The 20,738-nt window shown below is 33.6% G+C and overlaps 1 protein-coding gene across 1 annotated transcript; it reads right to left on the reverse strand.

Moving 5' to 3' along the window:
* Positions 1-7,216: 7,216 nt before the first annotated feature.
* LOC115958502 (F-box protein CPR1-like) lies at positions 7,217-11,714 on the reverse strand. Its single transcript, XM_031076912.1, has 2 exons — positions 10,477-11,714; positions 7,217-7,489 (listed from the first exon to the last, which is right to left on the reverse strand). The coding sequence occupies exon 1, from the start codon at positions 11,616-11,618 to the stop codon at positions 10,500-10,502; it is 1,119 nt and encodes a 372-aa protein (XP_030932772.1). The 5' UTR covers positions 11,619-11,714; the 3' UTR covers positions 7,217-7,489; positions 10,477-10,499.
* Positions 11,715-20,738: the final 9,024 nt, after the last annotated feature.

A 20,738-nucleotide genomic window follows, 5' to 3' on the forward strand; every position in this document is an offset into this window, starting at 1 on the left:
ACCCCACAAGCTCAAATCAAAGCCACTACACACGGTGGCCAACTGGAGATAGGCAAGAGTAGATGGAGAGAGAGAGAGAGATGAGCAAGAGAAAATTTATACACAAACATTGAACCAAATTGCAAATCATTCAGAACTACTAACATAAGAATGGTGTAGACACAAAGAAGTTTTAACATAATTCATTGAGCAAAGGTTATACCAACTACAATCCATTTTGACAAAATAGACTAAAGCCAATACTAAGAAACTGAACACCACCAAAGAGCTACTAGCATTGTTGAATCTATCTTTTGTTATGTCTGTCACTTGAAGCTCATCAGCACCATGAATCCATGATTGCACAAGGTCCTACAAGAAATTAAGAACTGTAAGTGCATTATTGTTTGTGATACGTGAAGTAGATAAAATAACACTAATTAGTGTTCATCACCGTATAGAAAAAACCTACAACACTGTTTGAGGTTCTTCAACATGTACAAATTAACAAATTAAGTCTTTTCCACAAAAACATGTGCACCAAGGAGGATGGGGGACCAAGGTAAATCAGCCAAGCAGATTCCTATGCTAGCAATTATAAATAAGAAAATATAGATAACTACTCAACAAAAGGCAATTATAAAGAGAGAACACAATGTTCTAGAACAAACTAAGAATATCAGCACATTAGAAGATGGAATTATTTTTAGCCTTAATTTTTTTTTTTTTTTTTTTTTTTTTTTATAAATAATTTAGCCTTATAAATTACAAAGAAAAGTTGACAGCTTAGCTTTTTGGTAAATTATTTTGGGAGTTATGATGGGATTTTGTTTTGAGTTCTTCCTTGTTCAAGCTAATTTAAGATGAGAGGGATGTCAATAAGGAAATGCTTCCCAGGCCTACAGCCACTGTAGTACTGTTATCTAAACTAGGAAAAGTTATATGGTAGAGAAACAACCTAAATGGGGGAAAGTAAAAGAAACTAGATGCAAAAGTTAGCATCCTCCAAAAACTGAAAAATATATGACAAGCAACAATAACAAATTGTAACATCTAATTGCTACAATGAGAAGTCACTCTTACGAACCAAGGATTGTATTTTCCATTAGCATATTTCGATTATAAAAAAATAAAAAGGCTAAGAAGATGCTAACTACCTATGAAGGTCAATAAACTAGTCTTCCAAATAAGGGAATATTTCCATCAGTGATCTACAATGAGGGCAAAACCTCTTATATGCTTGCATAGCAGAAAAGTTATCAAATTCATTTTGTACTTGTACATATTTATAGAAACATTAGTATCCAAATGTTGTAAGACAAATTCACACAAACAAAGTGAACACTTACATCCATTTCTTTTCTTTCGTTCTTTCTTTCTTTTTTTTGCTTTGGGGGGGGGGGGGGGGGGGTATGATCAAATCATCAAAACCAACCCCATTTCTAATAATATTAAATTGAGAATATAAGTTGTAAGCACTGCCTCATCAATGACTAGATAGGGATTAACAGTGGAAGGCATTTTTTAAAACACATGATAGATGGCATCTTAAGGAACCATATTGCAAACTTGTGGTCCTTGAGGGGATTTGATCTTGCAACACCTCAGCATGCAAAGGTTTTTGCATCATTCAGGGAGAAGATTGGTCTTAGCCAACCACAAGTTTAGGTAACACTGTGATTTAGTTATCTGTGACTGTGGTTCACATGCAATGTTCAACTAAACACTAATCATGAACACAGTGATTTAGAAAACTGGAAAGTTAGAGGGTCCACAAGTACAGAAACATGAAATGCAATTACACACAGATTGCCTGTGATGAATTGGCATGAGATCTTCTATCGCATGCTTCCTCTTACCAACTTTATGAAGGCATATTAAAATGACTACAATAGTTTCTTTCAAGATATCTAAAGCTGATTCCTCTGAAAATATTAAACCAGAGCAATGAAACCTCATATGAAGTCTAGTCTATTCTTAGTTTACCTATAGAAATAATATAGCGAACAGTGAAAGAAACCAAAGTTGAGTTATGATGATATAAGAAACAAAACTTTAAAAGTGAAAGGAAGGCTAGTTGATGAAAACAGGGGGGAAAAAGTAAGCTGCACAACGACAGCAAAGAGGAAATAGAATTCTCTTGCTGTGTACATACATTGAAAAAATATATATAAAGCTTGAATAAAGGCTACAGAAAATTTAAAAAAAAAAAATCAACGGAATATGTGGAACTATAGGAACAAAATGGTAACTTCATGCATCAATCAACACACTCAAAATGGAAACAAACGGAAAAAAAGCTGAGAATTATATAAGTTCTCTGTGCTCTTCAAAAACCGAACTTATAATGATAACAAAGAAAGTGAATTCCACAAAATGGTGGCAACAACATATGAAATTCTGTAAGACAGTTAACATGTCATTTCTCTGATTCAAAAAACAAAAGAAGGTTAGGAAAAATAAAATGAAGAGAATGTGACCATAAATTTCACCCCAAAATTACACAAATTTCCCAGTCATATATGAATATATGATACTTGATTTCAGTGTATATGACCCATTTTTTTTGGATTTGATATAAGTTGAACATTTGCTGCACACATATATCCCAATACAACAATGATTCTCAATTTCATTTTTTAGTCAGAATGCATTCGATTTTTTTTTTTTTTTTTACAAAACTGAAACATAAATCCCCTCAATTAAGGTAATCAATGCAAGAGTGACAGAGCTATCACTATGTAATTCTCTGTAATATATTGGTTAATTGTAGGTGCTATTAGAGAGGAAGTTAAGTTTTTAGCATATGGTTATATAGCACATGTTCCTTATTAGTTAGTTGTTAATTAGTAACTTAGAGATTTGTTAGTCTGTCAGATGTGTAGAATTTACTCATGTGCATCAGCTTTTAATCATGTTTGATTAGTGGATGTAATACAAAGGGTGTGCTCTCTCAGAATTGTTATGAAGCTCATTTTTTACATTTTATATTTTATTCTCTAAATTTCTCTGCAAGATCATATTGATCTTTCTATTAATCAGCAATAAAAATTTATCAAAAATGTTACATTCACAACAATTTCACAATAAATCTTAAGTGACAAGTTATTGTAAAATATTGTAGATATAACATTTCTTATTTATAGATCAATGTCATATATATTCACATCAAACTAATAATCAATGCTTAGTATATATCAAGAACAAAATGGAAAACCATAACAATTAATAAGCATGAAATTCATCCTGCCTGTTGTTCCTCTTTCTTTTTCCTTAGTAAGCAATTGTATGGTTGGGTTGGTCAAGCAAAACTAGACTCTCATCTTAAGGATCAACAAAAGTATGTCCATATCCGATAATCCTAAGATCTTTAACCTCTTGAGTCTCAAAGTCTTGCGAGACAAGCTGTTTTCCTGGAATTCCCAATATAACCTCACCACTCTTCTTAAAACCTATTATCCTTGGTATGTTGTCATGTGTAAAATATGGAGCAGTGAATGAACATACCCCTTGGTATGTTGTAGACGGAGGTGCAAGTTATTATGGATTTTACAGGTAGGCGTATGAGAACAAGGGGTAGGATGTCAACAGGTAAAGAGTCCCACATCGCTTTAATATGTAAATTGGATTCAGAAGCGGCTTGAGGATTTTGTTTAGAGAGAATTATTAGAGATTGAAGATCTGAGTTTGAACTTTGAAGGGAAGTCGAAAAGATGAAAAACCAAAAAATAAAAAAAAGGGGTTTAAGTTTAATCATTGGGCTACACCACTTTGGAAAGAACTTAAAAGGAAATGAATATGATTTCAAAAAATATATATATATTTAATGAACCAGATTGTGCCACCGTGATAAATGAGTAAAATATATTTTAAAGGAACGCGTGTGATGAGGCTAGTGTCTTTTATGTACATATATAAATCAAGGTTTTCAGACCCGGACCTTTCATTGAACCGTAAAAGAGAGAGGTTCAAAGTTTTTGAGGTCCAACCGAGATCGAATCGGGGTTAAACCGTGATGACGTCATAATTAATTTAATAATTATTTTAATGTAAATAAATATATTAAATTAGTATAAATAGAAAATTTAACTAAAATAATCCAATTAAATATAAATATCTATATTTCAAATATAGATTTTCATATCATAACTTTTACAAGACAAATAAGAAATATCAAATCCTAAGAAAATTTAAATATAATATCTATTTATTTATTTATTTATATATTGATTAGTTAAACTTGTAATAATAATTATTATTATTATATAAGAATTAGAAAGACACTCAAATAAAATAAAATAAATTATTTAATAATTTTAAATTGAAATAATTATTTAATAATTATTATATACTTAATTGTAAATATCAATTAAAATTAGAGTAATAATAGTATTATAACTGTAGTTGCACGATTTTCCTGGCCCAAATCCTATTGATCAGGCCTTGGCCCAAGGCGCAACCCACAATAAATATTTGTAGAGGATGGGTCAAAGAACTTAGCCTCAGTGAGCTTACTCGGTCTGATACATGGACAATATTGTTGCAGGAACAAGAACACAAGGATGGATATTTAACAGAAGATTCTATTTCTTCAGTTTCGAATACCTTTCTTTTCTCCTCCTTTTCTTTGAGGGACTTTACTACATTATATAGCTCTCTCATTCTTATCCGAACCTTACACTTGTTGATCATCTAAGCCTCCACTTGAGCACCTGTCCCATCAGACACCCCTATCACTCCCTTGTAAATTGCAGTGGCCAAGGTAGTACTGTTCAAGGGTCTTTTCCTCATTAATGCGGCCAAGAGGGTGGTTGTGGCACATTTAATGTGGTGGTGGCAGCTTTCCATGAGATATTTTGGGTTTTATTCTTTTTATATGCTGGGAGGATGAACTGCAATGGTTGGGGTGAGATCTTTGACCGGACTTCGTAATGTCCGAGGAAGAGTTACTCCTCAGACAGGTTTCTTTTATTGCAATTGGGCTTGAACAATGCTGTATCTGTGACTTCTCCTCGAACAGGATGCTTCTCGGACGGGCCTGAAGTTTAGACTAGCCCATTATTTTGGGTCGGGCCCCACAATAACATTTTATACAAATTTTGTCACAATTTGTCACATAACGAGACGTGAGTGGTAGAAATGTAGACCCATAATTTTTTTTCATTATTCACACTTTGCCACGTGTCAAATTATAGCAAAAAATTGTGTAAAATATTGTGATACTACATTACTCTTCAAAGAATAATGTTAGAGATATAAATTATTTTATTAAAAAATTTACAAACTATTAATGTGTTGAGTGATTATTGAAAAATAAAAATATGATATTAATGATGGGTCTAGATGAAACTCAATAATAATTTGTGTAAGAGCAATACTCCTCTTAAAAATACTTAAAATATTTAATACACCAAACAATACATGTCACATCATGCTGGGATGCTGAAAAAAAAATCTGAATCTAATGGCTGAAATTCTTATGCTCTTATTAAAAAATTAAAACTATTCATCATCCCAATGTTAGCCACGTGAGAGAGCTTGTCACACTCACATCATGCTAGCAGCTGAAAAAAATCTCAATCTAATGGTTGAAAATTTTTTGCTTTTATTAAAAATTTAAAACCTTTCATCATTCCAATGCATGTCATGTGAGAGACCTAGGAATTCAAAACACAAAAAGGAGTAACAAAGTAACACAACAAAGAAAGAGAACACATTACAGAGTGATCTCCATCAACGAAAAAAAAAATAAAATAAAATAAAAAAAGAGGGAGAAGAAGAAAGAAGAAGAAGCAGCAACAGCAGACGACGACGGTGTGATCGACGACTGTGTTGGCAATCTACTGGCTGCTGCTTCAACTGGGTGCAGACCCTATTTCGTTGTGTTCTTCTTCTTCCATTTTTTTTTTTTTTTTTTTTTGAGGAACTTGTCTTCTTCTTCTCTGGTTCTTTTTTTTTTCCTTATAAATCTCTTTGTTCAAGATCTAAAATTATCAGATCTCCTTCGGATTTTTGTTCTTCTTCGTGCTTTTTCATTTCTTCTAGATTTGATCCTAACTTCATACCGGTGTATTGGCCAAAATTCACCGAAAAAGCTGAAACAAGGGGAAACCGTTCGAACCTCAAAAATCGGTCACGGTTCACAAAACCGAACGATCGGACCTCGGTCCGTGCGGGTCCCTGCTTTTTTGGCATGGAACGGTTCTTCCCCCTAAACAGACTGTAAAGCTCAACGGTTCGAGGTTTTTTCTGTCGGACCGCACGGTCCGGTCCGGATTTCAAAACCTTGATATAAATACCAGATTTCTTGTTCAACTATTAGAAACTTTACCAGTTGAGCTTAACTAGAATCCACACTTCATCATAATCTAATCTTAACAAATAGAAGTCAAATCCTGTTTAAATTTAAATAGGACTTGAAATGAAATGCAATCCTAATCCCCTAATTAGCTACATGATATTATTTGAATTCAACTTAAGAACTTTATTTGAATTTAACTTGAATCAATCCTTATTTTATGTCGTTCAATTTCCAGAAATAACAATCTAGAGATTGCTTAAAATGTCTACATTTCATAGCTTTTTGGATAATGAAATGTATTGGTGCAAATTTCTTGTGTGCTTGGCAATTTTCTATTAAATTTCGTGAAATGTATTTTATATTTCTCTATTTTTGGAGTCACAATGAGAATTCCAAAATTATGGATTCTCTCCTCTTTGATTTAAACTATATGGATCCCACATCCAATTTTTCTTTTTCTCCCCCTTTTTTTAATTTCTTTATCTATATAATTTTTTCTTTTCTCAAGTGAGCTGGAGCATCAACACGCATGACAATTCATGACAACCTGAAGCCCAAATGAGTCACACACGACAATCATTGTTCCAAACCCATTGAAGTTCACTCACAAAGCCCACCCCCAAAGCCGAATCGCCAGGAGCCTAGGACCAATGGTCCAAACCACCAATCCGACGTAACCACACACAGCGGCCCACACCTTGCCAAACCATACACGACAATGGTGGCTCCATTTGCACAAAAGAAAATAACAATAGCCCAAAACGCCATTACTACAGTGAGTCAGTGACCCAGCAGAGAGGAGCCACAAAGTAACCACCAACACCCCACAAGCTCAAATCTAAGCCACTACACATGGTGGCCTACTAGGGAAATGCATGGTAGATGGAGAAAGATCAAGATTTAGAATAAAACTTTTGAAAAGTTTACGTAAAATGGTAATAATAATTAAATTTAGAGTAAAACTTTTGCAAAGTTCACATAAAAGTTCATATACAAACAATGAAACCAAACTGCAAATCACCTAGAAATACTAAAAGAAGAAAGCAGTTTAACATACTTCATTAAGCATAAATACATTATAACAACCACAATCCCTTTTGACATGATAAACTAATGCAAACTAAATACCATAAAAAAGGCTTGTCGAATCTTTCTCTTGATGAGTTAAGTCCATTATTTGCTCATCACCACCATGATTGCACAAAGTTTCTGCAAAAAAGTTTTAAAAACTGTAAGGCTTTTTTTGTTTGTGATTTAATACTAGAAGTAGACAAAATAACATTAATTATTGTAATCACTATATAGAAAAAACCTACAACAATATTTGAGGTTTTCAAGAATGTACAGCATAAGAAATACTCCAAAGCATTTACCACATGAACATGTGCACTGGGGGGATGGGGGAGTGAGAAATGAGCCAAGCAGATTCCCATGCCAGCAATAATATAATAAGAAAATATCTTGCTAATTAACAAAGGGCAATTGTAAAGAGAAAATACAGCATTCCAAAAGAAAATAAAAGTAGAATATCACACAATTCCAGGTAAAATAAAGAACACAAATACACTATGAAATCAACCGTTATTTACAACCAAAACAATTCAATGTAAAGCCAAAGCCAACCAACAATTCTATTATTGAGTCAAGGTTTGTATCATCCCTCTACATACTCTCTAGAATACATCTCTAGCTCTTAGTTAAGGATATCTGGAAAAGAAAAAAAAAAAAGCACATCAGTGAGTGTTCAAAGTGTCTAATGTGGAGGGCATTATTCCTTGCTCAACAATTGATCACTTGTGTACTTTTTTTTTCATTCATAACATTAAGGCTTTCTTAAATTGTTTAAGAGAAATCTTTAACCTTCCTCTAAATGGTAACTTTGACCTAAAGAACAAACTAAGAACATTAGCACATTATAGGATGAAATAATGTTCAGGCTTATTAAAATAATTTAGGAGTTGTATTGGGATTCTGTTTTGAGTTCCACCTTAACCAGTGGGATGAGAGGAATGAGGAAAGGCTTCCCATGCTAAGAAAAGTGATACAGTAGAGAAGCAGCCTAAATTCCGCCGGGGGGGGCGGGGAATGGGGGGAAAGTAAAAGAAACTAGATGCAAAAGTTACTAGCCTCCAAAACAAGAAAAATACATGACAGGCAATATTCAGAAATTGTAACAAATCTTATTGCTGCAATGAGAAGTCACTCTAATGAACCTAGGATTGTGCTGTCCATCCATATTTTTCATTTACGAAAAAACACAAGGCTAAAAAGGTGCTAACTACCTATGAACTTCAATAATTTACCCTCCAAATAATGAGGCAAAACCTCTTGTATGCTTGCATAGAAGAAGAATTATCAAACTCATTGAGTGCTTATACATATTTATAGAAATGTTAGTAACCAAATTTTGTAAGTCAAAAACAAATACAAACACTTAAATCCATTATTACTTCTTCTTTTTTTGGGGGGGGTGGGGGGGTGGTGGGGTGGGGAGTGGGAACCAAAAAACGAAGCATAGATCAAGAACAATCCCATTTCTAATAAAATTGAGAATATAAGCTGTATGCACTGCCTCATAAACAACTATAAAACTTCTTATCAAAAAAAAAAAAAAAAAACCATAAAACTAAAATAATCCATATAACAAAGAATGAGAAAGGGAAAAACAGTGGAAGGCATGATTTATAGAAACATTAGTAACCAAATGTTGTAAGTTGAAGACAAATACACACACAAAAGCGAACACTTAACCTCTATTATTTTTCTTTCTTTTCTTTTTTTTGGGGGGGGGGGGGGGGGGGGGGGGGGGGGGGTGTGGGGGGGTTCTCAGAATGATGCATCCCATTTCTAGTTATATTCAATTGAGAATATAAGTTGTAAGTACTGCCTCATCAACAACTAGAATATTCCATGTAACAAAAAATGAGAAAGGGAAAAACTGTGGAAGGCATGATTGCAAAGTTATGGTCCTTGAGGGGAATGTGATCTTTTCAATACCTCGACATGTAAAGGCTTTTGCATCATCCAAGGAGAACATTGGTCTTGGCCAGCCACAAGATTAGGTAACATTGTGATTTGGAGCTTAACTGTGACTCTGGTTCAAACATGTAATGTTCAACTAAATGTGTCTACAACTTCAGAAACATTAAATGCAAATAGACACATATTTCCTGTGATAATTAGTATGAGATCCTATATGTAATGCTTAGTCTTACTAACTTTATGAAGGATATTAGAATAACTGCAACAATTTCTTTCAAGATCTGGAGCTGATTCCTCTAAGCAACAAAACCTCGTAATAAGTCGAGTCCATTCCTAGTTTATGTATAAAAATAATATAGTGAACAGTGAAAGAAACCAAAGTTGAGTAATGATGATAGAAGAGACAGAACTTTAAAAGTGAAAGTAAGGCCAACAGCTAAAAATAGGGGGAAAATGCAAGGTACACAAAGACAGCAAAGTAGAAATAGAATTCTCTTGCTCAATACATACATTAGAAAAAAGCTCCAAAAATAATAATTATGGACAGAACACAAAGTTTGGATAAAGGCTACCCCAAAAAAAAAAAAAAAAAAAAAAAAAAAAAAAAAAAAAAAAACAGAATACGTAGGAACAAAATGGTAACTCCATGCATCAGCCAACACACTCAAAATGGAAACTAAAGGAAAGGAAGCTGAAAATTATATTAGTGCTCTTCAAAGAAAGAACAAAAAAAGAACTTATAATGATAACAAAGTAACAAACATTAGAAAGTGACTTCCACAAAATGGTGGCAACAACATATAAAACTCTGAAACACAGTTCACATATCATTTCTCCGATTTTTCGATAAAAAAATAAAAGAAGGTTAGGAAAAATAAAATGAAGAGTAAAAGAAACATCAGATATGTGAATGTAGAAAAGAAGCTACCATCAGCAATTGAAAACCTTTTTTAACAAATTTCACCCTCAAAATACAAGAAGTTCCCGATCATATATAAATCTTGAGTTCAGTATATATGATCCCAAATTTATCCCCAAATACAACAGTGATTCTCATTTTCATTTTTTAGGATGTATTCCAAATAAGTTGAACAGCAACTGCAGGAATTTATAGAACTGTACCGTATATATTTATATCTAACTTATAATCAATGCCAAGTATATATGAATAACAAGATGGAAAACGATAAAAATAAGCATGAAATGCATCTTGCCTGTTGTTCCTCTTTGTTTTTACTCAGTATGCAAATGCACAGTTGGGTTTGTTGAGCAAAACTAGACTCTCAACATAAGAATCAACAAAAGTAAATTTATCTCCAATAGTCCTAAGATCTTTAATCTGTTGGGTCTCAAGGTCTCGTGAGACGAACTGTCCTTTATGCATTTCCAATAAAACCTCACCAGTCTTCTTAAAACCTATTGGCCTTGGTAAGAAGCCTCCTTGATCAGCCAAAGTTGAAAACATTTTGGTCCAAGAGGATGCAACGGCGTACCATTTCATCACCCATATATCGACACAACGAATAGAAACCCCCCATTGAATTAAGGCAAGGGAATTCCTATAAGCTGAAACAGACACACCCACCAAATTCTCAGGATTATCCAAAGGTTTTGGCATTGCTATCTCGCGGAATACCTCGTCCCCCAAATCGAACACCAATATAAAATTCAGAATTTCGTTGTCAATATTGTTTTTACTGGCAACACAATGCAAAGCCCCATTGACAAAAGCATGTGGATCACATCTGTCTGCAAATGCAGTACCTGTGGGAGGCACTGCAGTAACCACTCTCCATTGAGCAGTGGCGAGCGAATAAACCTCAACCTTGGGTACCTTAGAGCTTTCACTCTCGCTAGCACTCACAATCCTCACCACCTTATAGTCATCAGTTTTGGGATCAAATCCAAACCCAATAGAGGGGTTGTAAAAACGAAGTGTTCGGAGGCCAACACTGGGTGTAGGAAGAATCACAAGCTTTCTAACAAGAGGGTTCCAGAAAAAGAACCTGTCAGTGAATTTCATGGTAAAGCAGACCAAGCCGTTACAAGTACCCACCACACGGAACGTCCCGCTGAGAGGGAAGTCAAACCTGGTGTGTTCATATAAATCCGGGTTGTTGTTGTCACAATACAATGCGTAGAGTTCTTTACCACTAACCCTGTGTTCACTTGGAGGGAGCCTGAAGAGAAGGAGGGGGTGCTTGTTTTTGGAGTGGTGGAGATGGATGGAGATGAAGGAAGGGTTTTGGATGATGGATTTCCATGTTTTGGAAACGGAGGTGCAAGTTATGATGGATTTTATTGGTAACCGTATGAGAACAAAGGTTAGGATTTCAGGAGGTGGAGAATCCCACATCGCTAAGCTTCGGTTAATAATTATGATTTGGAGAGATTGATGAAGATCTGGGTTTGAAAGCTTTGGTTGAAAAGAAATCGAAAAGAATGAGATAACAGGGTTCAACTGTATTTATGTTTAAGTTTAATCATCAATGGGCCCCACCACCTTGGAAAAAAAAAAAAGTTCGTGATTATTATCGAACCAGACTCTGCCACAATAGCAAAATACCAAAAGTACAGCTAATAGAATTCGTGCTGCGGAAGTTACAAACTATAATTGATCTTATTATCGATGGACGAGCTGTGGCACAAATGTCTATCTAGCATTACTTCAATTATTAAAGACATGTTCCAGTCTAAACAACCTAGGATGATGTGTTTGCTTTTATGACCAAATCAATGCAAACCAAGATTGTTCTTGGTCAACCAATTTTTCAGTGCCTGCTCCAACTTTCTGCGCATAGATTAGGGGTTTGCTTCATTTGTTTCTTCAAACTGCTTTGATTGATTCGAATTTAGGCAAACTTTGTAGATCAAGAATGGTGTTTGATGAATGCCTGAAAGAGATATTTTGCGTGGACTACAAAAGTTTCTGCTCATATCTGTGCTGGGGATTTGAGTTCTGCTAGGAGATAGTTTGAGGAGATGCCTGAGAGGAATACTGCTATATAGAACACTACGGTCGATGGATATGCAAGAATAAGGAATTTTGATTTTGCGGAATTGTTGTTCGATCAGATGCCTGCAAAGGATGTGATCTCAGCACCAGAAATTTAGAGAAGCATTGGCAGTATTTAATGAAATGATGAGTGATGGGGTTCATCATGATGAAGTAGGACTATAAATGAACCAAGTCGATCTTGAACAACTTTGGTTTAGGCAGAACTGCCTACACCTTTTATGGTTGATGTAACATAATATTTTGGGGTTCTTTCCAGTCACCCCCCAAACACAAACTCTCTCTCTCTCTAGAAATGGCTGACCAATCCGTGAAGCATATCTAGTAAGTCTTGTTGTTTATAAATCAAAACCGTGGTTAAGGTTAGATGAAGATGGCAATGATCTTATGCTCAGCAGATAAAGTTCTGATGAGGAATATGTCTCTGTTAGAAAGTGGAAGTTAGAGCTTGCTTGGCTCAGAAAAACCCTTGAAACAGCTCTGCAATTGTGTTGGTGGGCTTTGCCAACAGGTCTGTTTATTCTACTTCGTGTTCATCTAATGGAATAACTTGTATGAATGGTGCTTACTGTATAAATCAGTCATGGCACTATGGTAGAGTCTTGTTATTTGTGTCAGTTTGTCTAACTTCAGAACTTTGGAACAAGAATCTAAGAATAGATGACTCAATCAACTTATGCCATTCTTAAAACTGAATTTCATTATATTTTGGGGACTACATTCGTCCTTCCAAAAAAAAATCCACAAAAAAAGAAAAATTGGTCTTCTGACTAAATGAGGTTAGATTGGTAATTTTGCATTGTCCATGTTTTCATGTTGACTATTTAACGCCTGTATAATGCATATATGTGCCGTAACTCCAAGTTGGATCATAATTTTAAAGTTTTTAGAATGATCAAAATACCTAAACATCAACTGCTCAGCTTGTTAGGCAATAGTTATTCATTTAAAAGTGTCCTTACAAGTTTGTCAATTTCATTTTCAAGGTATCTAATAATTTTCTGGGAAGGTGGTTTCTAAAATCTACATAAAGGAACCCCCTCCCCCCTCCTCTTTTTAAACATAGATCACTGTACATGTGAGGGGTGGTTCTTTTGTAGGATATGGAAGTTGGGTTTTTCTGTTTCAGAAAGACATTTATATTTACACGACAGTTTTTTGGTAATGGACAAGGAATTTGTTTTCTCAATATAAAAAATTTATAAAACTTAATTCTCAATTTTTGTCAAGATAAGTGTGGTTGAGAAGGGAGACCAACAAACGTAATAGATCTGGTTACAAAACTACGCAAAGCAGGTCGCATGTTCGGTGCAAGATGTAGCTTGAAAGCTTGCTGATCATGCAAAGTTTAGGAACAAAAAGACTGATAGGATGTGGAATGAGTGGTTGATGGAAACAAGCGATGATAAGAAGTGACTGCTCTTGGGGAGTCACAAGTACCTTCAAGAGAAAAAGAGAGAAACTAAGGAGTGAGGGAGAACTTTAGAGGGAAAATATGAAATTGCATCAGTTTTCTTATTATGAGCTCCATCACTAGCAAGACAAGAGGGTTTATATACATTGCCATGCTTAATTCCTGTTTGTAGGCTAATTGTGCATGTGCTGAAAGAGCTGGAATTCACAATAGCATATGTTAAAGTGTGCCTAACACAACTGATGTTAACCAATTAAGCTTATCCATCAAAATTTGAGATCAGCATGGACCTTGGCATTAGAGGATCAAGAGTTAAAACTGGTACAGACCCAAATACAGGCCTCGTGACAAATAATTAAGCAAATTCACCAGCTGACTAATAAAAAGAAGCAACTAGGGACTTTATACGCGTCACCTGCCCCTAACTCCCAATATTGCATTTGCACGGTACCTAAAATAAGTAAAATATGTGCCCCCCCCCCCCCCCCCCCAAAAACAAAAAAAAAGGTTGGTCACTTTGTAGGCATTGTGCTGTGAATTTGTACCAAATTATCAATAAAACATTTTTGTACGTGAAGGGTGGGAAGTAAACACTACCAATAAAAACATCTCCAAAAAAAAACATATATTGGCGTAAATAGTTTAACATTCACAAATAATAAATAAACAGGAGATTGTTCATCAATAAAATAAAAATAAATAAATAAATCTTTTTTTATTCTCTACCCTCTCTCTCCTTTCCAAATATTATTTCTTTTTTCTCTCTCATGCACTGATCTAGTCATATTGGCAAAGATGGAGTGTGACGAAGGATGGTTGAATTTTTTTTTTAAATAACAATAAATATTAAAAAATTTAGTTAATTGTCATATTTCAAAACAATTTTGAAAAATAACATCTCGAGTATCTAAAACTCGAGTTCCATCTTGGAACTCGAGTTTTTAAGCCTCGATTAGGAGAAAAAAAATTGCGCTGAAAATTGAGTTTTAAAGACTCGATTTCCATAAATTGCAAAAAACGCCGCTATATGGCTTTAAAACGTCACTATAGGGATTAAAAACGCCACTATAGGGCATCCTAAACCTGGTACTTTCAGAAATTTTTGCAGGAAAACGCCGCTATAGGGATTTAAAACGTCACTGTAAGGCTTAAAAACGCCACTATAGGTGAAATTTTTTACATAAAACTCGAGTCTTAAAGACTCGAGATCTATGTGGCATTTTCCCACTCATAACGCGAGTCTTTAGCACTCGAGTTCTAATATGGATCTCGAGTTTTAAAAACTCGAGATGCTACTTTTCTAAATTCTTTCAAACCGTTCCTAACTTACTATTTTGAATCACCATGTGAATCTCTTCTGCACAAAACCTCAAGGATGGTTGATGGCAGTGCCGCTTCAAGACCTAGGCAACTTAGCCCTCTTATTTATCCCAATTTTTTTAAAAAGTTTTAAGACTTCCGTTAATGTAACAAAAGGCTTCCAAATTGAGGAAAAAATTGTAGAATGATAACTAATTTTTTTTAAAGAAAAATATTTGTGAGTTTTGCATTCTTTTCCCATCTTCAAGAAAGCCCACATATTGGACCGATAGAAATCTAACACAATTAAAAACCTAAATTTTTTTTCTTTAAAAAAATTGTTAGGATTTTGTTATTAATGTGTTGAATAATCATTGACAATCAATTTTCTTAACAATTTATAAAAGTGATATTAACAAAATCTAAATACCTATATTAGCAATTTTGTATCTTAAAAAGCAAAAAGAGTAGTTTTACAAAAAGAATATATAAAATAAAAAATTTAATACATAATACATAATCAATATATATATATATATATATATAACCGAAGTCTCTGAATCTCCCACAATTTTCCACATCATCGCTATTTTCTTTTTCTTTTTATTTTAGATTGTTCTTATTTTAGGTTTTATATCTTATATATTTATTATTTCTCTTTAACTTGTAATTATCTTATCAAGTGTTATAATAGTTTAGTTTAAGTAAAACTCTATTAGATATATGTTTCAAGAGCTTGAAAATTCTATAACAAAAATTTCAACAAATTTACACCCCATTAATATTTTTTTAAAAGTTTTATTTTTAAAAAACCTTTAGGGTTTCTTCCTTTCTTGCATAAGAACCTTGTATGGCAACAACACAAACATGAACCCTGATTTTTTTTTTTTTTTTTTCCTTTCTTGCATACAAACCTCCCTTTACAATACCAACACAAATATTAAACCTCATTAGTATATTTGCGTCCCACTCCTCGGTGAAGGTTGATTTTCCACTCCCTTTTTTTTTCTTGGAATTATTTGTTTAGTATTTCTTGGAATTAATATATAGATTGCTTTTTTTTTCTTTTCTTTTTTTGAAGAGAATTGTATATGCAGGAGTTTTCCTATATAGGGTTTTTTTTTTTTTTTTTTTTTGTTGGTTTCTAGATTGGCAGCAATCAGCAAAGAGAGAGAGCAAACTAAGTTAAAGAGCAACATTGTGACTACTCATATTCAACAATTGGGAACGTTTTATCTAGTAGAGCCTAAACATCAGGTTGAGTATGTTGATTTATTGTATTTTATCCAATACAAATTTCGCACTTGATCTTTTTATTGTAGAACTTTATAATTTAAAATTTAAAAACAAGAAACATGAAGCAAGAAGATGAACTTCCTAAATTTGGTGGTGAGTCACTACTTCTGTTTACGAAATCAATCTTTTGTATCTTTGACTTGTCTCCCCTGGGATACAACAGCCCAACAAGTGTCATATGGTTAGAACAACCTCTGCACAAAGTGTTTAAACCCAAAGCTCCACCAGAAAGAACACCCTTCACCTCCAAGAGGCTGATGCATTTCCATTTTTGACACCTCCACCCTTCACCTCCCCCTTGCACATGTATCTAGTCTAATATCTGATTCAATTCATATTAGCCCATTAATCACCATAATTAAAAGGAATAAAATGGTCTCTCTTTTTTTCAATGTGGGATTAAACATTTTCACTAACTCCTTATCTTCCATATTCACCCCCCACATTTTTACATTTATGTTGTAATATTTATTCATTTTAATTAATTAATATTAAAATGCTCCAACAATCCCCCACTCATTTTAATATTAAATTTTAGTTAAAGAGAGATTACCAGGTAAAGATACATCACTATACATCATGAAGGTGTGCTCTGCATTGAACCTTCACTTAGTAAAACAGCGATCTCAACTCCAAAGTCGTAGTGGTCTTCGACTTGAACTAGGACTACTTTAGAGAAATTAAGCGTCACTATTTACACATAACAACCCAGGTGTTGACATGAGCTTTTATAGCTTGCACTTTATGGCCTTGTGCTGATCCTAGTTTCTTGAGTGTATTTGAAATTAAGTCCAAATCTCATAGGGAGCTGCTCCACCCCCACACTCATATAAGTGAAATTTTGTCAAGGCTGCTCCTGTAATTTTGACACCCTACTCATACGAGCTACAAATTTAATTAAAAGTTTTTTACTCAACCTCTCCACATTATAGGATAAATGCACTTACATCATAGGGATGAACAATTAAAAATTATCTACAAAATAAATAATTGAAGAAATAAATAGTGGATTTCTTACAACTATCATATGATTCGTTTTTCCTATTGAACCCAATTCTTAGGACCTCTGGTCCTTGGGTTAGGTATCTCATACATGGGTTATGATTCTATGAACTTTAGTCCCATCTCCCTCAATGTATTCCAAACCTTATCTTTTGCCAAGGCCTTGGTAAATGGATTTGCAAGATTATAATTAGACTTAATATAATCCACAATTATGATGCCACTACTTAAACAAGATCACATGGTACTGTGCTTTCTTCTTATAGGTCTGGATTTCTGTTGTACATAGGTCTGGATTTACCATTGTAGTAACAGTTTTTAACTCTACCAATTGTGGCAGTGCTATCACAATGAATTAATATAGGTGGAATTGGCTTTTTCCAAAGTGGAATTTCATATAACAAATCTATAAGCCAATTTGCCTCTTCACTAGCTAAAACTAATGCTATTAATTCAACTTCCATTGTTGAATTAGCAATTATTGTTTGCTTTTTAGATTTCCAACAAATAGCACCACTACCTAAGGTAAAAATATAACCAGTGGTAGAAAGAGAATCACTTGACAAAGTATTCCAATTGGCATCACTAAAAGCTTCAATCACAGCAGGGTACTTTTTATAAAATAAGCCATAACTTTTGATGCCAATTAAATATCTCATGACTCGCTCAATAGCTAGCCAATGATCTCTACTAAGCTTGCTAGTAAATCTGCTAAGCACTCCTATTACATATGCAATGTCAAGTCTAGTACAATCAGTAGCATAACGCAAACTACCAATGTTGCTAGTATAATCTTTTTGATTAAAAATCTCATCATCATTATTCACAAAAAAAAAAAAAAATAAACACTAGAATCAAAAGGAGTAGCTACACTTTTGTGATCTTGAAATATTCCATTACATGCTTTTAAACATAATGTGATTGATCAAGAAATATTCCATTATATGCTTTTATAATTTTCATGCCCAAAATAAAATTAGCCTCACCAAGATCTTTTATATCAAAATGGCTTTTAAACATAATTTTTGTCTCATTTATAACATGCATATTTGAGCCAAAAATCAACATATCATCCATATAAGGGCAAATAATAACATGTAAATTATTCCATGATTTAGAATAAATACATTTATCACATTCATTTGATTTATAACCATTCTCAATCATGCAAGAATCAAACTTTTCATGTCATTGCTTAGGTGCTTGTTTTAAGCCATATAGGGATTTAGTCAGCTTACATATCTTGCTTTCTTGTCCAAGCTCTACAAAGCCTTCGGGTTGATCCATATAAATCTCTTTCTCTAGGTCCCAATTTAGAAAAGCAGTTTTTACATCCATTTGATGGATTTTCAAATCAAAAATTGCAGCAATAGCAATTAACAATTTAATAGATGTAATTCTTGTTACCGAAGAAAAAGTATCAAAAAAATCAAGATCAGCTTTTTGTTTAAAGCCTTTTGCAACAAGTCTAGCTTTAAACTTATCTATTGATCCATCTGGTTTCAACTTTTTTCAAAGGACCTAATTACAACCTATAGTCTTATAACCCGGTGGAAAATCTACTAATTTCTAAGTTCTATTAGAAATTAGAGATTCCATCTCATCATTTACAGCCTCTTTCCAAAATATAGCATCAAGTGATGTTAAAGCATCTTTTTAATTTTAGGGATTTTCCTCAATGTTAAAAACATAATAATTAGGACCAAAATATTTTTCAACTCTAGCTCTTTTACTCAATCTAGGTTCCATTTCAAAATTTTCTTGATTTTGTAAATGAGAAGTAGAAGAACTAGGTTGTGATAAAGTATTTTCTTCTGCCCCACCATTTTTCAATTTAAAATGAAATTTTTCTTCATGAAAATTTGCATCATTAGATTCAAAAATTATTTTGTTTTCAAAATCAAAAAATCTATAGGCTGCACTATTAATTGCATAACCAAGAAAAACACAGGTAGTAGCTCTTATATCTGATTTAGGTATTTTAGGGTCAGTAACCCTTACATAAGCAAGACAACCCCATACTCTCAAATATCCCAAATTTGGCTTATGTCCTTTCCACATCTCAAAAGGTGTGGTATGACTTTTTATGTTGCACCCTATTCAAAACATGACATGCTATTAAAATAGCTTCACCCCAAAAATGTAAAGGTGCACCAGATTCAATTAACATGGCATTTGTTAACTCAATTAGAGTTCTATTTTTTCTTTCAACCACACCATTAGAAGCAGATGAATATGGTGCAATACTTTCATGGATAATTCCCAAAGATTGAACAAATGAGTTGAATGCACTTGATTCATACTCACGGCCTCTATCACTTCTTATTCTTTTTATTTTTCTACCAAATTGATTTTCAACTTCTTTGAAAAAATCTTGAAATTTTTCAAAACCATTACTTTTATTTCAACAAATAAACAGTTGTATATTTTAAGAAATCATCAATAAAAGTGATAATATATCTATTTCCTTTACGAGTTAAAATTTCATCAAATTCACATAAATTGGAGTGAATTAACTTAAGCAATTCGGTATTTCTTACAACACTTTTATGAGGTCTTTTGTAATCTTTGCTTGACTACAAGTTTCACATGTTTCAAAATTTTTTGACAAGCTCGGAATTAATCCTAAACTACTCATTATTCCCATATATCTACTATTTATATGACACAAACGAGCATGCCAAAAATTAATAGAAGAAAACATATAAATTGAACTGATAGATGTTTTATTATTCTCAACATTCAATTTAAACATTCCATCATAAGCATAACCCTTGCCCACAAATAATCCATTTTTAGTGATTACATAATTATCAGATTCCATAGTTTGCTTGAAGTCAGCCTTGTTACGCAAAAAACTTGACATCAAATTCTTCCTCATGGACGGACATCTTTCAATGTTAGCACATGTCTAGAAGTGAATTTCAAATCAACCTCACCACTCCCAAGAACCTTGGTTTTGCTAGAGTCACCAAGTATAACAGTTTTTTCTTCTTCAAAAGGAGTGTACAACTTGAACCAGTTTTTGTCATAACAAACGTGCCTCTTAGCACTAGAATCTGCCCACCACCCTGCAACATATTGCACCATATTGATGTCTGTAATCATAGTCACTAAAGGCTCTTCAGTTACGTTAACCTGAGGGATAAATTCACGTTTCCGAAATTTGCAAAATCAAGCAATATGCCCACTCTTGCCACAGACAAAATAGGATTTATTAAATTGATCTTGTGAAGGGGGTCCTTGGTTCTTATTGTAATTTTTATTCAGGTTTCCCCTTCCTTGAGGTCTATTATTATTTTTAAAGGCTTTCTTTTTAGGCTTCAATTGACCATTTCCAAGAAAGTGATTTTTGGGCATATTATTATTGGCTAAAATAAGGTTTACCTTTGTGGTGCAATTACTATTGCTCTCTTGTGTCATGAGTGCATCTTGTCCTCTAGCCTCCT

Source organism: Quercus lobata, chromosome 8 (genome assembly GCF_001633185.2).
Source record: "Quercus lobata isolate SW786 chromosome 8, ValleyOak3.0 Primary Assembly, whole genome shotgun sequence".
In the NCBI taxonomy this organism is placed as follows: Eukaryota; Viridiplantae; Streptophyta; class Magnoliopsida; order Fagales; family Fagaceae; genus Quercus; species Quercus lobata.